We start from the raw sequence: 17140 nt of genomic DNA, 5'->3' as shown, positions 1-17140 counted from the left end.
TCCCGGACTAGAAAGCAATAGGATTCTTGCTTCTGCCACAAATTCCCCCAGCTGTGAGCCTTCCAACCTTTTAAGTATTCCTTTATATGTGGTTCAGAGTTCTGGGACCATCCCCTGAGCCTGCTTGGTCGGGTATTCTGTGTTGTTGTTGGTGGAGCTCTCTGCTATACGGCCACCCGATCTCCATCTTGTTTGTTCTCCTTGAAATGCTCTTTTTGATGATGAATATGATACCACTCCTGTTCAATTTGTTATTCTCGCCATAGTAAACCATGTATGTGTCAGATTGAAAATGGCCAATACCAGTTCATTTCAGCCTATTAATGCCTAGAATATGCATTCCATTTTATTGTTTTACAATTTTTTACAATTTCCAATTGTTAATAAATGCTTGCAGCTTTTTCTCCTCATTTTGAGTTTTGCCCCATCACTAAATGAAGGTGGGAATATGTTTCTCCAGTTGCATCATAATGGTCAACTCTACTTTGAGGAGACAGCTCTTCCCTAGTCTTACTTTGAGTGCCTTCCAAACTGAGGGACTCATCTTCTGGCAGTATATCTGATATTGTGACAAACTGACAAGACAAGTGGTAGAAACACTGGTAGTGAACCAAATAGGTTTAATTTCTGTCTTTATGAAGCCTGCAGTCTTTTGGCATAGACACAAATGGGGGTGGGGGGGGAGATGGAGATAGCTTAAGTAATTGAAGGTTATTAAAGGAAAACCCAAAGGAATTAAAATAAAGAATAGAATAGATAGCTACTTTAAATCAGGTAGTCATCAAAGACCTCTGAAGAAGTGACATTTAATCTTAGATATAAAGTAAGAGCATATGCAAGCATAGGAGTATTTGGGAAAGAACATTAAGAGGAAACGTGTGTATAGAGCTTAAACAGGAAATACCAATATACTCAATGAATATACTAAGTATACTTAGATACTGGTGAGAGTAAATAAGAATGGCAGGAGATATTCTGATAGGCGGGTGTAGGACCAGTAGACCTCGTGTAAGAAGTTTGTATTTTTGTCAAAGTGCAGTGGAAAACCACTGAAGGGTGTGAATGTATGCCATGAGCCAGTGCGTGTTGTGTTGAGAATGGCTTGGAAGTGGCCAGGAATGGAAGTGAGAAAATCAGTTAGGTGGTTAATGTAGTGATTCAGGCAAAAGAAGATGTTGGTTTGGTTAGGGTGCTGATAGTAGAAATAGAAAAGAGTGATTGAATTAGAGATGTATTTTGGATACAAAACTGACAGGAATTATTGATGGATTGGATTACTATATGGATATTCTTGGTATAGTAGATGGCCGAAGTAAAAAGGAAGACCCTCAATGAGATGGGTTGACATAGTGGCTGCAACAGTGGACTCAAACATAACAACTGAGAGAATATTGCAAGACTGGGCAGTGTTTTGTTCTATTGTACATATGGTTGCTATGAGTCAGAACTAATATTACAACACTTAACAACAGCATATGTATGAGGTGGCTTCAAAAATGCACAGAAAAATTCCATTATATTTTAATTTCATTTTTTCCAAAAAATTTTGAAGCCCCCTCATGTATGTAGTACACATAATTTTTGTATGTTTATGTATATAAACACATGTGCACACATGTATGTACTTATTAGTCGTGTGTGGGTGTATAGAATGAATGTACATGTTTATATGGTTTATATGTGCCTACCTAATTGCTTTCTAGAATTTTTACTAATATCTATTACATTTTTAAGTCCCTGGGTGGTGCAAATGGTTAAGTGTTTGGCTATTAACCAAAATGTTGGTGGTTCGAATATACCCAGAGGTGCCTCAGAACAAAAGCTTGGCTGGCGATCTTCTTCTGAAAGATCACAGCCATAGAAAATCTTGTGAAGCACAGTTCTGTGTTGAAAAGCATGAATTTCCATAAGTCAGAGTTAACTTGACAGCAATTGTTTATTACATTTTTCTTTTGCCAGTATTGAGTATTATTTTTTAAATGTTTGTAATTTGATAGATGGAAATAGTATGTTATTTTTAATTTGTGTGTATTTGATGTCTAATGAGGTTGAACATTTTGAAATTAAAAAGTACTTTAGTGGTCATTTCTATGTCTTCTTCACCCCCCAAAGTATTGCTAATATAAAAATTGGTCCAGACTCTTATTTTTTTAACATTATGACAGTCTTCATCCAGGCACAGATTCTCAGTTCATTAATTTATCCATTTACTTACCTAGTCATTCAACAAGTGTTTATTGGTCACCTACTGCCAGTACTAAACATATATAGAGAAAGGAGATAGTCCATTCATATATTACCTAAATTATTAATAACTTTGCATGAAAAATATCTGAATGAACAAATTTATTCATAGTTTTCATTTATTTAAACTGAATCCAGTGGACACATTTAACCTATATGAGAATAATAGCTACATGTAGACCTGTTTGTATTTCACATGACTGCTTTTAATATTTTTCTGGCTTAAAACTGTATGGAGTTTTATTTCTGTGCTCAGTTTTTCTTTAACTAATAAGAAGGTGTCAGTGATAAAGTTGTTTTTACACATTTTCCCTAGGTCTTGGCTTTTCTTCACAGCCTCTTCATTTCCAACAGTCTAACTGTGGAGCTCACACAGGATTTCCTCCCATACAAACAACAGCTACTGCTCAGCTTACAGAATGTGAGTTTGCATGTAAATTTCCATATCTCCCTCTCCATTTAAATTGAAATGAAGCCCTGTCATCTTGACCTTGGAATTTTAGGTCATACATGCTGGTGTGGATCACAGATATTTCATTGTACTGCTCTGTTCTTGCTTTTCTTGTTTCAATTTGCCCCTATTTTGAAGGCAGACTGTTGTCTGTCATAGCCCACCCTTTCACCCACAAACCCATCCATCTGACCAGTATTTATAAAATATTGCTAATCTACATCTCTCTTAGATTGTAGCCCATATATGGATTTGTTTAATCCTAGTTCTTATGCTATTTCCCTCCTGGTCAGTCAAGACACTCTCATTGTGGTTCCTATTAATATGAATACCCATTTTCCATCTATTTCTTTGCCTTTTTTGTTTTTGCTACTTATTGTTGTTGTTAGTAGCCATTTAGTCGGTTCTAACTCATGGTGATCCTATGTACAAAAAGACGAAACATTGCCCAGTTCTTTGCCATCTTCATAATATTTGGAATGCTAGAGACCGTTATTGTGGCTACTTGTATATTTTGAATGCCTTCCAACCTAAGGGAATCATCTTCCCACACTTGATCGGACACTGTTCTATCGTAATCCATGGAATAATCATTGGCTGATTCTCAAAAGTAAATTGTTAGGCCTTCCTTCTCAGTCTGTCTTAGTCTGGATGTTTCTCTGAGACCTGTTCACTATGGGTGACCCAAATGATATTTGAAATTCCAGTGGCATGACTTCCAGCATCAGAGTAACATGCTATGCATGCAGTATGCATACAGTCTGACAAACTGATAGACCAGTGATTAAACTTAGACAGTTAAATAAATTATTTTTGAAGGCTTTTTCCACTTTGTTTTACCTAGCAATTTCTTACTGATAGACGGGCTCAGTTTTGTCATACTTTTGTATATTATTTTATCATTTTTTAAGTTTTTATTGTGAACTGAGTGATAGTTTACATAGAAGAACATTGGCTTTACACCATCTTTTCATTGCAATGATTACAATCTCCTCTGCACATCATCATTCAACAGTATTTGCTTCCATTCCTTCTGTTTTTTGGTGTTTTTTGTTTTTTATTTTTGGAGTGGGGGAGATGCACACAGAAACACTCAGGAATATGTAATAATTTAAAAAACCAAGGGCACATTCTGCAAACCTGTCTCCTGGCTGCCAAGTACCCAGTCCCTCTCTTTCCATGAGTTCAGAGTCCTCAACTCTTCATGGCCTCATCTCTGGTGTCGTTGTTTCTCTGGAGGTCTCACACTCCATATTTAACAATTTTTTGATGTATATTTAATGAATATAATTTAAAATACTATTTATCAATCATAGTGAAAGGTATTGAGGCATGTACGTTTATTTTGTCCTCAAGGGTTATAGAGTATCATGAAAGAGAGAGCTGTAGTAAATACAGTCAAATCATGTTGTTGTTAAGTGCCATTGAGTCAGTTCCAACTCATCTTGGCCCTGTGTATCGACCCTGAGGAGTAATTGGTGAGTTCACACCACTGACCTTATGGTTCAAACCAACCTTTCGGTATAGTACTTATCCTATAGCACCACATACTCCCATGTAATTTTTACATAGTGTCACGGCCAGAGTGTTTAAAGAAGCACAGAGGATGAAACAGTTGACTGCCTTGTGGAGTCAGAAAAGCTGTCACTGAGATGGTGACTTTGAACAGGGTCTTATATTACATGAAATTTATTTAAAAAAAGCATTTTTATATGAAAAAAGTTTATAAGTAGTGGTGAAAATAAGTCTCTTGATTGCTTAGGAGGATCTTAACTTAACTTTTGTATTTGTCTGGTTTGTTTATTTTTGTTTGTTTATTCTAGATTATGAGAGTACCTGTCTTCTACTGGTGGCCTGTAAATTCTCTTACATCCAAATTAATCGCTTGAAATTTCACCAAATATGACTTGACAAGTACAAGCTTAACAAGAAGTCTATATTACTTACTATATCTATATATATGTTTTTGTTGTTAGTGCCCTAGAGTATGTTGTGACCTATAGTGACCCTGCATAGGGTTTCCAAGGAGGAGACTGGTGAGCTGAACCAACAACCTTGTGGTTCAAACCAACTTTGCAGTCCAGCACACTAACCCACAGTGCCATACCAGGACTCCATCTATAGATATAGATACGCTGTTGTTGTTAAGTACCGTGGTGTCAGTTCCGACTCATAGTGACCCTGCACAGGGTTTCCGAGGCTGTAAGTCTTACGGGAGCAGAATGCCTCATCTATCTCCTGCAGAGAAGGGGAACTGCTGGTAGTTTTGAACTGCTGACCTTGAGGTTGGCAGCCTGACTCGTAACAACTTCGCTACCAGAGCTCCTTATAGATATAGATATAGATATATAGATAGATGACTCATTTTCAGGATCATAGATCTGTAAAATGAGCCTGGACAGATAGGGCAGCCCAGATCATCCTTTTCACTGATTATCATGAGACTGAAATCTAAGAGGCCTATCTCTAGTGCTTCTCATACAGATGTTGCAAGCTGTGTTTCAATTGTGCAGTTTTAAATAAATTCTTTCTTACCATTAGCATTTGATATTTATATTATGACTATGCAAATTTAACTTCTTTATTGGTTTATATTGAAAGAGAGCATCCTCCCATATTTTTTATCCTATTGACCAGGATTTGCTTCAGGGTCAAGCGTTTTTATTAGGTACTGTCATGTCTGTTCCGACTCACAGCCACCCTGTATAGGGTTTCTGAGGCTGTAAATCTTTAAACAAGCAGAAAGCCTCATCTTTTTCTCAAAGAGTAACAGGTGGTTTGAACTGCCTACTTTGTGGTTATCCTGTAGCATCACCAGCTCTGCTCAGGGTAAAATAGACTAGTAGCTATATTTGAGGTGGAACTTAGAAGTTGCCATGTGACTATTATCGTCTGTAAAGCCCCCATTTTAGGATAGTGTTTAGGATTCTAGAGCTGTTATTTATTGGCGCCTTAAGTAATTCTCATTTTAAAAAAATCTCCTGGTTATTGTTTTATGGATATAATGTTACTTATATTTCTTTTCCCATCTTTGTTGTTGTTGTTAAGAGCTGTTGAGTTGGTTCCGACTCATAATAACCCTGTATAGGGTTTCCAAGGAGCACCTGGTGGGTTTGAACCACCGACCTTGTGGCTCAAACTCACCTTCCAGTCCAGTGCATTATCCCACAGTGCCCTACCAGGACTCCTTCCCATCTTTAACACCATAGATGTTGTTGATATTGTTTAACATTTGTCTTTTGCTATGTTGTAGTACATGATGTAAGGAGACAAAACTCTATACTAGGTCTCTTACCAATATGTATTTTTCCCCCCAATATGTATTCTTGATGTTATTTTAGATGATATTGATTATAAATAATGTCTTGACAGACAAGAAATCATTTCTCCAGTACCCGGGAAGAGATGGGGGAACTTAAGAGAAGAATGAAAGAAGCTCCCCAGACTTGCAAACTACCGGGACAGCCGACCATTGAGGGCTATCTCTATACACAAGAAAAATGTATGTGGGCATACAGGGGTACTCATTGAGTTTCAGCAGGTTGCATCTACTGTCACTTGGCCTATTTGAACTCTTGCCACTCATGTTCACAAAATTCTGGCAGATACAGCTCTTTGGAGAATATTCTAGGAATAATGAAAATAAAAAGGCAGGTGGTTCTATAAGGTAGATCTTAAAAGAGTACAATGTTCAAGACAGACATTCCTTACTAGTTAAAGTACTGTTTGGTTCTAAGAAGACTTTAGGGGATATTTTTGGTTTAAGGTTTAAAGATGAAAGATTTCCTCAAGGCAATAGTTTTATGGTTCATCCAGCCTCTGTTTCTCCAGAAAGTCTGGAATCCATAGGAATTCTAACTTCTCTTGTTCATTTTGATCAATATTCTTCTATAAAATTATTGATCAAAGTGTTCTAGTGGTAGCCAGGAGCCATCCAGTGTCTGTGGTCTCAAGGCAAAGGAGGTAGTTGTTCATACAGACAACTAACCACACATTACATTTCCTCCTAATATTCTTGACTCTCTTTCCTCTGTTGCTCCAGGTTAATAGAGAACAATTGATGTAACAATGGATGCTTATAAGCTTTTAAGACCACAGGCATTACTCAATGAACTAGGAGATAGAACAGATTGACAACAGCAACTTGAAAGTTGAGATAAGAACCTTAGAAGGCAGTGAATTTATGTTAATGGGGGATAAACAATTCAGAAGAGGAGGGTGAGAATGATTATGTAACTCAAGCTGTCACTGAATTGTACATGTAGAAGCCATTGAATGTTCTGCTATGTATATTCTCACCAACAACAATGAAATAAATTTTACAAAGGAAGGATAAATTTGAGGGGAGGCCAAGGATGTGCCATATAAAATCTCAGATGATAAGAACAACTCTGAAATTCAAAATGCAGATTGAGACAAAAAGGAGATAGGAGAAAGGAGACAGATATATATCTTGTTGTTTTTGTTAAGTGCCATCGAGTCAGTTCTAACCCATAATGACCTGTATAGGGTTTCTGAGGAGTGACTGGTGAGCTTGAACTACCGTCTTTGTGGTTCAAACTGACTTTGCAGTCCAGCGTATTAACCCAGAGTGCCACACCAGGACTCTGACATACAAGTATATGCCAAACGTGGTCCTAAGTGCTTTACTTAATCTTTACTGTCTTACTCAATCTTCGAAACTACATTATCATACCCCTTTTACATACCATTTTACAAATGAGGCCACTGAGGCTTAGAGAAGGTACATCACCAATTGTAAGTCATTCAGCCACCAAGTGGAAGGCTTAAGATAGACCTCAGGTCTTGTTGTTGTTGTTGTTAAGTGCCATCGAGTCGGGTCCGACCCATAGCGACCCTGTACAGGGTTTCCGAGGGTGTAAATCTTTACGGGAGTAGAAAGCCTCATCTTTCTCCCGCGGAGCGGCTGGTAGTTTCGAACCGCTGACCTTAAGGTTCGCAGCCCGATTCGTAACCACTACGCTACCAGAGCTCCTAGGTCTATAGATACCAAAAACCATTAACCCTTAACACCATACCCTATGCCTTCTGCTAGCTTAGGATCACATGGTTGCTCTTAAAGTACTCAATGATTATTCATGATTTCAGCAGTATAGCATATTAGTATTTGTTGTTAATTGCTGATCAAGGAAAATGGCCTAACTCACCTGGTGGTGGTGGTGGTGGTTATGTGCCGTGGAGTGGATTCCAACTCATAGCGACCTTGTACAGGGTTTCCGAGGCTATAAATCTTTATGGGAGCAGAAAGCCTCATCTTTCTCCTGTGGAACAATAGGTAGTTTTGAACTGCTGACCCTGAGGTTAGCAGTCTGATTCGTAACCACTTCACTACCATAACTCATCTAGTCACTGAATATTACAGAGGATTCAAGTTTTCTTATCTCCTAAATAATAATTATACAAACTCTTCTGTGCTATTTGATTTTCCTTTATGAATCTAATGACTCCCTACTTCAGTAAGGCAAAGCAGTTATGGAAAGCATTGTGGATATGAGGAAAGTTAGGATCTCCATATGTGCAGTAGGTTAGGAACTGTGAAAGGCTGGATCTGAAAGATGACTATGAAGAACAAACTACACATAGCCAAAACATTTTATTCTGTCAGCTCACTTCTACCTGTTGTTGTAGGGGCTTTGGGAATAGCCTGGATGAAATACTACTGCCGATATGAGAAAGAGACCAAGACGCTCACCATGACACCTATGGAACAGAAGCCAGGTGCTAAGCAGGTCAGTTCTTGTGGGTGGCTGTATCTTAGCAAAGAATTTATGTTATTTTTAGTAGAGTTCTGGTGTGGCACTGTAGAATAAACATTGGACCGCAAGTCAGCAGTTCCAACTCACTAGTCACTCATCAGAAACCCTATATAGGGTTGCTGGCAATTAACAATAGTGTCAATCAAATCCATCACTGTTAATGAAATCATAACTTTATGTTTTCTTCTTGGCATAAGTTTTCATTGGACCAAATGCTAAATAGCTTAGTGAAAAAGCCCCCTACTAATTATATCAGGCCTTCTGAAAGTACCTGTACTTTTTCAGACATTTATTAAATTACTATAAGTACTTATCACATTATACAAAGATTATACACAAAAATATGGATGAATTGGAGGAGGAAGAGAGTATTGCTTGCTTTTAAGAAGTTTCTACTACAGGATTCCTTTAAGTAGGACTCACTTAAAACATAATTCAGTTTATAAAATTTCTATTTTAAAAGGAATAAATCTATTACCTCAAGTTAGAATCACTTATATCCCACACTGCAAGTAAGATTCAAATGTCTTTAAAAGTTAAAATTTGTTTTCTGCCCTTCAAACCTTCCCTACTCCCCAAAATGGCAAGATAAGTTTAACATACTGAGAAAATAATTTACTTCCCGGACAATCCTGATCCTATATATACACATCTGGAAGTTTTGTAAGCTAAGAACTGATTGTCAGAGAGACTGTTTATATTCTAGAAGTAGTTAGATGTGTCTCTTTTCCCTTTAACTGGCTCTCAGATCTTGTTGTTAAGTGCCTTTGAGTTGGTTCTGACTCATAGTGACCCTGTACAGCAGGAGTGGGAAAACTTGTTTCTGCCAAAATTTATAATATCATTTGTGGGCCATACAAAATTGTCAACTTAAAAATTCGCTTGCTAAGTTTGATCAAACATTTAATTAATTCACCCCTAATGTGATAAACTGAAGTTCTGGTATAGTGCCTTAGGAAAAGCAATCAGCCTCAAGGCCTGTTTGAACTGTAAGTTCAGTGATTCACTCACCAGCTACATCTTGGAAACAGGGTCACTATGAGTTGGAACTGACTTGAAACCACTTAACAACAATAAGAAAAACAATGTGATGGCTGTAACTGGGCTTGCTTTGGCAGGGCCAGACCAAATGATTCTGTGGTCTTTATATGGCCCACATGCCAGGTGCTCCCCACCCCTGCTGGGTAGGGTTTCCAAAGCTGTAAACCTTTGTGGGATCAGAGAGCCTCATCTTTCTCCCATGGAGTGGCTGGTGGGCTTGAACCACCCCTTTGTGGTTTGCAGTCCAGTGTTTATCTTACAGAGCCCCCGTGCTCCCTCTGAGATCTTATGGAATGATTTTTTAAAGGATATTCACTCTTTATGAATTGTTTGCTGCTATCACAACAAGTGATGTTGGAGTCCTGGTGTGGTGCTGCAGGATAATGCACTGGACCACAAGGTTGGTTTGAACTACAAGGTTGGCAGTTCAAATTCACCAGCCGCTCCTTGGAAACCTTATTGCAGGGTCACTATGAGTTAGAACTGACTCGACAGCATTAACAACAACAATCACTTTACTTGTTAGTATTGAAGGTAGTCGTTTCATGAAGACATAATTTAAGTAACTAGGAATTTAGAGAAAAATCAGGGTGCTTTCCCTCCATTATTGGTATTTTTCATGGAGGATTACTCTTGTGTGACTTGATCATATAGAGAGGTCTGAAGTTGGGTGCAGGCTGCTGAAAACTGTTTTATTTCCCTTTAACCATGGTATTTGACACTCTGCTTTGAATTTGGGTTGAAGATGGGATGTACCAAACAAGGCTGTTACTCTGAAGACTACAGAACCCTTCTCAGTTTTCAGTCTGTCAGTTACCAAAGTACCTTTCACTGTTTTGCTAATAAATCCATCTTGTGCTGAAGCACAGAATTTGTTCCAATTCATTCAGAACTTAGCTGACTTGACTAGAAAGTGTTTGTAAACAATATTGACTTTCAATCTCTTCTTTTATTTTGTATGGAAATTATTTCCCAAATCATAGACTTCAAAGCTACTCTCTTAGACAGTAAGCTCATCTAAACCCATTTTGTCCTTCTCAGAGCTGCTCACTGCAGAGCCCAAGACAGAGAGAGCAGATACTACTTTCACATCCTTTGAGCAGATGACAGCAAGACCTGCTTTTCATTTTTTTTTCCCTCTACCCATTCATTGCAAAACAACAGCATCAGTCTAAGCAGTGTTCATTCCTTTTAGGATGAAAAGTGGAACTTGTTCCATATTTAGGAGAGGAGGAAGATGAGTTTCCTCAATTTATAGTTGGAAATGATTTCTTCTGTGACTCAGTTCTGACTCTGTTCCTAGTACTAGTTTGTGTTTTAGAAATATGAGGTTGTTGTTGTATTTAGGTGAGCTGGTGAGCTTGAACCACCAACACTGCAGTTCAAACTGACTTTGCAGTCCAGTGCATTAACCCACAGCACCGCACCAGGATGCCTATAAAGATTTGTTGTTTTTGTTAGGGGCCATTGGGTCGGTACCGAGTCACAGTGACCCTATGCACAAAAGAAGGAAATACTGCCCAGTCCTGGGCCAACCTCACAATTGTTGCTACGCTTGAGTCCACTGATGCTGCCATATTGCCAATCCATCTTTTTGGGAGTCTTCCTCTTTTTCTCTGACCAAACATGACTTCTCCAGTGACTGGTCCCTCCTGACAAAATGTCTGAAGTATGAGAGATGAAATTTGGCCGTCTTGGCCTCCAAGGAGCACTCTAGCTGTACTTCCAACACAGATCTGTTTGTTCTTTTGGTAGCCCATGGCACTTTCAATATTCTCCTCCAACACCAGAACTCAAAAGCATCAATTCTTCTACGGTCTTCCTTATTCACTGTCCAGGTTTCACATACATTTGAGGATATTGAGGATATTGAATACACCTTAATCCTCAAGCTGACATCTTTGCTCTTCAACACTAAAAAGGTCTTTAGCAGCAGATTTTCCTAATGCAATACTTCGTTTAATTTCTTGACTGCTGCTTCCTTAAGTGTTGATAGTTGATCCAAGAAGAATGAAGTCCTTGACAACTTCAATCTTTTCTCCATTGATATGAGTGTTGTTTATTGGTCCAGTAGTGAGGATTTTTGTTTTCTTTACATTGAGATGCAATCTATACCAAAGGCTGTGCTTTTTGATCTTCATCAGTAAATATTTTAAGTCTTCTTCACTTTCAGCAAGCAAGGTTGTATCATCTGCATATCGCAGGTTGTTAATGAGTTTTCCTCCTATCCCGATGTCATAGAACCCAGCTTCTCGGATTATTTGTTCAGCATACAGGTTGAATAAGTATGGTGAAAAAATATAACCCTGTTGCACACCTTTCTTAATTTTAAACCATTTAGTGTTCCCATATTCTGTTAGAACAACTGCCTCTTGGTCCATGTACAGATTCCTCTTGAGCACAGTAAGTGTTCAGGAATATTCATACTTTGCAATGTTGTCCATAGTTTGTCATGATCCACACAATAGAAAGCCTTTGCATAGTCAATAAAGTACAGGTAAACTTTTTTTGGTATTCTTTCTTTTCAGCTAAGATCCATCAGACATCAGCAATGATATCCCTCATGCCATGTCTTTATCTGAATCTGGCTGAACCTCTGGAAGTTCTCTGTCAATGTATGCTTGTAGCCATTTCTGTATTACCTTTAGTAAAACTTTACTCATATGGTATATCAAAGATATTGTCCGATGATTTCCGCATTCCATTGGGTTACCTCTGTTTGGAACGGGCACAAATACGATCTCTTCCAATCAGTTGGTCAGATAGTTGTGTTCCAAATTTCTTGGCTGAGATGAGTGAGTGCCTCAAGTGCCACTTCACTTTCTTGAAAGATTTCAATTTTTGTTCCATCAATGCCTAGAGCTTTGTTCTTTGCCAATTCCTTCAATGCACCTTGGACTTCTTCCGTCAGTATCATTGGCTCTTGATCATATGCTACCTCTTGTAATGGTTGAACATCAACCGTTTCCTTTTATTACAGCGACTCTGTGTATTCCTTTCATATTTTTTGAGGCTTGAATTTTTTCTTCAGTTCCCCCAGCTTGAGAAATGCTAAGCGTATTCTTCCTTTTTGGTTTTCTGATTCCAGATCTTTGTACATTTCATTGTAATATTTGGCTTTGTCTTCTTGAGGCTGACCTTTGAAATGTTCTGTTTAGCTCTTGTACCTCCTCATTTCTTCTGTTTGCTTTAGCATCTCTATGCTTGAGAGCAAGTTTCAGTGTCTCTTCTGACATCCATTTTGACCTTTTCCTTCTTTCTTGCTTCCTAATGACGTTTTGCTTTTTTCCTGTATGATGTTCCTGATGTCATCCCACAACTCTTCTGGTCTTCAGTCTTTTTAGTGTTTAAAGTATCAAATCTGTTCTTCAGATGATCTCTAAATTCAGGTGTGATATATTCAAGGTCATATTTTGGCTCTCGTGGACTTGTTTTCATCTTCTTTAGCTTCAGTCTGAATTTGCATATGAGCAATTGATGGTCTGTTCCACAATCTGTCCCTGGCCTTGTTTTGACTGATGGATGATATGGAGCTTTTCCATTGTCTCTTTCCACAGATGTAGTCAATTTGAGTTCTGTGTATTCCATCTGGTGAGGTCCATATGAAATATGAGGGGGCTTCAGAAAGTTCCTGGAAAATGGAATTTATAGAAAATTTTGAAGCATCCTCATTTATATGGTAAAAATAAATGGTACTATCATTGTTGTACTAGTGCTTTTTATTGCTATGCGTCAAAACCAACTTGATGGCACTTAACAACACACAACAACATTATTATTATGATACCATTTTTTAAAAAATAATTTATATATCTAAAACACCAACTAGTTTTAGAAATTGAGTAAGAATACCATAAAAACCACTATTTCTGAATAAGGTGCTCTGGTGGCTCAACAGTTAAAGCACTTGGCTGCCAACTGAAAGGTTGGCAGTTCAGATCCACCGAGCTGCTCTTCAGGAGAAAGACCTGGTGATCTGCTCATGTAAAGATTGTTATATTTTCAACTGCCATCTAGCCAGTTCTGACTCATAGATACCCTGTATAGGCGTTTCCGAGGAGCAACTGGTGGAACTGAATTTCTGACCTTCTGGTTCACAGTTCAGTGCTGATCCTACAGCACCACACCAGGAGTCCATGTAAAGATTACAGTCAAATAGACTATATTCTTTTTTGTTTTGTTTTATCTTTTTTTTTCCTAGTCCATCTTGATTTGGACATCAGTCACAGGTGATCAAAATTGTATAGATGCATTCAAAATTCTCTGCCACAGCAGGTGCTGTAGCAAAGATGGACAGGAAGTAAGGTTTCTGGCTTTTCTACTGTAAATAGAGTAGAAGGAAAATGACTAAAATCAAGTAAAATTCACAACTATCATTTAAGTGATAATAAAACATTTGCCATTCCATGCTTCCATTGTTTTAAAAGAAACATGGTGTAATTCATTCCCACATCCTGCCATCTTGCTGTTGGAACTTGCACTCGGCACCTTGTTGATCACAATTGCCTTTACTTAGGGTTTTGTTTTGTTTTCTGTTGTGGTTTTCTTTCTCTTTTAATTTTTTTTTTTTTTGGTAGTAATTGTAGCAAGTAAATCTCCAATAAAGTTACGGCCTGTTTTAAAAAATAGACAATATTACCGCCAAGTAAACTCTATGGTGTTGCTGTGAGTTTAAAATCAGTCAACCATACCTGCAGCAACAACACATATTGAATGCCTGCTGTGTGCCAGGCACAGAGCTAGGGACTTCACATCACTACTCATTTACTCTCCCAGAAAGTATATAAAGTATCATTAACTAAATTTGAAGATGGAAGAATTGGCCTCATTCTGCCTATGGGTGGCACTTATCACTGTTTCCTACAGAGCCTGTCTGCCTCCATTAATTCTGTGCTGTTTATTTTACAGACCACGTTCCCAAACACTATAATCCCCATCTTCCCCCTGTTAAGCATTTGTGATAAAGGGAAAGAGTATTGAGTCTCAAGGATTGGTTTGAAATCCCAGCTCTGTGTCCTATTAGCTTTTTGGCACTGAATAAATTGCTTAGTCTTGCTCAGTGTATTTCTTCTGAAAAATAGCCCAGGTGATAATCTGTTTCATAACTGTTTACTGTGCACCACCTACTTGCTAGTATTAAAAATGAAACATTTTCTGTAAAATAAGAGCTTTATTCAGATTCCAAGATTTGCTAATTGGGAAGTGTAAAAATGAAAGTTGTAAGTGGTGGTCTAAAGCATAGCAAAAGCATACGTCTTTGATACTCAGTTTTTTAGAATTGTGTACAAAATTGGGAAGAGTACAGTGGTAAATTTGTTTGGTTGATAGTTAACATATTCTTGTAAGAGTCATTTAATAAGAATTTCTGTTGACTGGGATACTCAACCTTAGCCACAGTTTCCTGAGTTCCAGAGCTGGTTACTTCTCTGTTCTGTGTTACTACAAACTGTTTGCTTTGGCCAGCTCCAAATGTTGCAGAACAAGTTATCTTGTTCAAAAGTGTGGTCATGTATCATGTACTCTAAAAAGCAGAAGCAGGGGCCTAGGACAAAATGGAATCTGATTCAGATCTGCATCACCCATTTTAATTATATTATGTACCTTAATTTTAGGGAGCTCTGGTAGCGTAGTGGTTACGAATCGGGCTGCGAACCTTAAGGTCAGCGGTTCGAAACTACCAGCCGCTCCGCGGGAGAAAGATGAGGCTTTCTACTCCCGTAAAGATTTACACCCTCGGAAACCCTGTACAGGGTCGCTATGGGTCGGACCCGACTCGATGGCACTTAACAACAACAACAACAACAACATTTCATACTAGGCATTAGAGATATAATGATGAAGAAGATATTGTCCATGTCATGAAGGAGTTCTCAGTCATTGTAGAAATTGGCATGGAAACAAGAAATTGTAATATAATTTAGTAAGTGCATAATGGAAACTATAAGGGCTTGCAAAAAAAAAAAAACAAAAAAAAAAAACATAACCAAATCTATTGTCGTATACTTGGTTTGGACTCATAACAACCCTATAGGACAGAGCAGAATTGCTCCATATAGTTTCTAAGGCTGTAATCTTTATGGAAACAGAGTGTCATATCTTTCTACTATGGTGGGTTGTTGAACTGCTGACATTTGGTTAGCAGCTGAATGATCAGCCAATGCTCCACCAGGAGTCCTTTTATATGGGCTTACTACCCACTGCCATCAAGTTGATTCTAGTTCATAGTGACCCTATGTAGGGTCATCTCTAGTTACTGCTCATCCACTTTATGCCACAGCAGTATATAAGTACGCTCTATACTGGATTATCAACTATCAACATGGAAGCAGCAGTCAAGAAATCAAACAACATATTGCATTAGGTAAATCTGCTGCACAAGACCTTTTTAAAGTGTTGAAGAGCAAAGATGTCAGCTGAGGACTAAGGTGTGCCTGACTCAAGCCATGGTATTTTCAATAACCTCATGTGCATGCGACAAATGGACAGTGAAAGAGGAAGACCATAGAAGAAGTGATGCTTTTGAGTTTTGGTGTTGGAGGAGAATATTGAAAGTGCCATGGGCTGCCAAAACCAATAGAGCCGTTTTGGAAGAAGTGCATCCAGAGTGCTCTTGGAGGCCAAGATGGCCAAACTTCATCCCTCATACTTTGGACATATTGTCAGGAGGGACCAGTCATTGGAGAAGGCTATCATGTTTGGTAAGGTAGAGGGTTAGAGAAAAAGAGGAAGACCCCCAACGAGATGGATTGGCTAAGTGGCCCAAGATAGGACAGTGTTTTGTTCTGCAGTGCATAAGGCATCTATGTGTCAGTACCAACTTGATCGCACCTAAGAACAACATACTGGGTTAATGTGTTGGATTGCAAAATTGATTTGAATCATAAGGTCGGCCGTTCAAGCTCACCAGTTGCTCCTCGGAAAGCCTATACAGAGATGCTATGGGTCAGAACTGACTTGACAGCACTTACCAACAACAATATACTGATTAAGAAGTATGCACACACTCTTTTATGACTCTGCCTTGTGTATATTGTAACTTCTGCCCAAATGGCTTTCCCTATGTTCTTTGGCTTAATTCTTACTTTGCCTATAAAATACAGCTCATATTTAATTTCCTCCAAATTCCTTTCCTACCAATATCACCAATTGTGATTGAGTTGATTCCGAATCTTGGTAATTCCATGTGTGTCAGAGTAGACCTACACATTTCAGTAGCTGATTTTTCCAACTACCTTTCAGTGGATTTGAACCACCCACTTTTTAGTTAGTAGCTGAGCATTATCCTCACTTGTACCACCCGAATCCTCCCAGAATCACCTTGGAAGAAAGGCCTAGAGATTTATTTCTGAAAACTCAGCTTTTAAAAACCCTGTGCAACCAATGTTCATAGAAGCACTATTCACAGTGGCAAAAAGATGGAGCCAGCCTAAGTGCCCATCAGTGGAAGAATGGTTAAACAAACTTTGGTACATACACACAATGGAATATTATGTTACCTTGAAGAATAACAAGGAAGCTGCAAGCCACCACATAATATGGATGAACCTTGAGGACATTATGTTGAGTGAAAGTAGTCAGTCACAAAAGGACAAATATTATTTAAGACCATTATTAAATTATATTACAT

General features: G+C 38.3%; 1 protein-coding gene across 1 annotated transcript in view; it reads left to right on the top strand.

The window, feature by feature from the left end:
* Positions 1–17140, top strand: part of LOC102814344 (oligophrenin-1-like) — a 673730-nt gene that overhangs the window by 250918 nt on the left and 405672 nt on the right. The window contains exons 7-9 of the mRNA XM_006868550.1: positions 2561–2665; positions 6068–6197; positions 8345–8445. Coding sequence (XP_006868612.1) covers positions 2561–2665; positions 6068–6197; positions 8345–8445 — 336 coding nt within the window. The remainder of the gene's footprint in view (positions 1–2560; positions 2666–6067; positions 6198–8344; positions 8446–17140) is intronic.

This window comes from Chrysochloris asiatica, unplaced genomic scaffold, assembly GCF_000296735.1.
Source record: "Chrysochloris asiatica unplaced genomic scaffold, ChrAsi1.0 scaffold00118, whole genome shotgun sequence".
Lineage (NCBI taxonomy): Eukaryota > Metazoa > Chordata > Mammalia > Afrosoricida > Chrysochloridae > Chrysochloris > Chrysochloris asiatica.
Note: the sequence above shows the minus strand (reverse complement) of the source record. Positions and strands in the feature narration are given on the sequence as shown.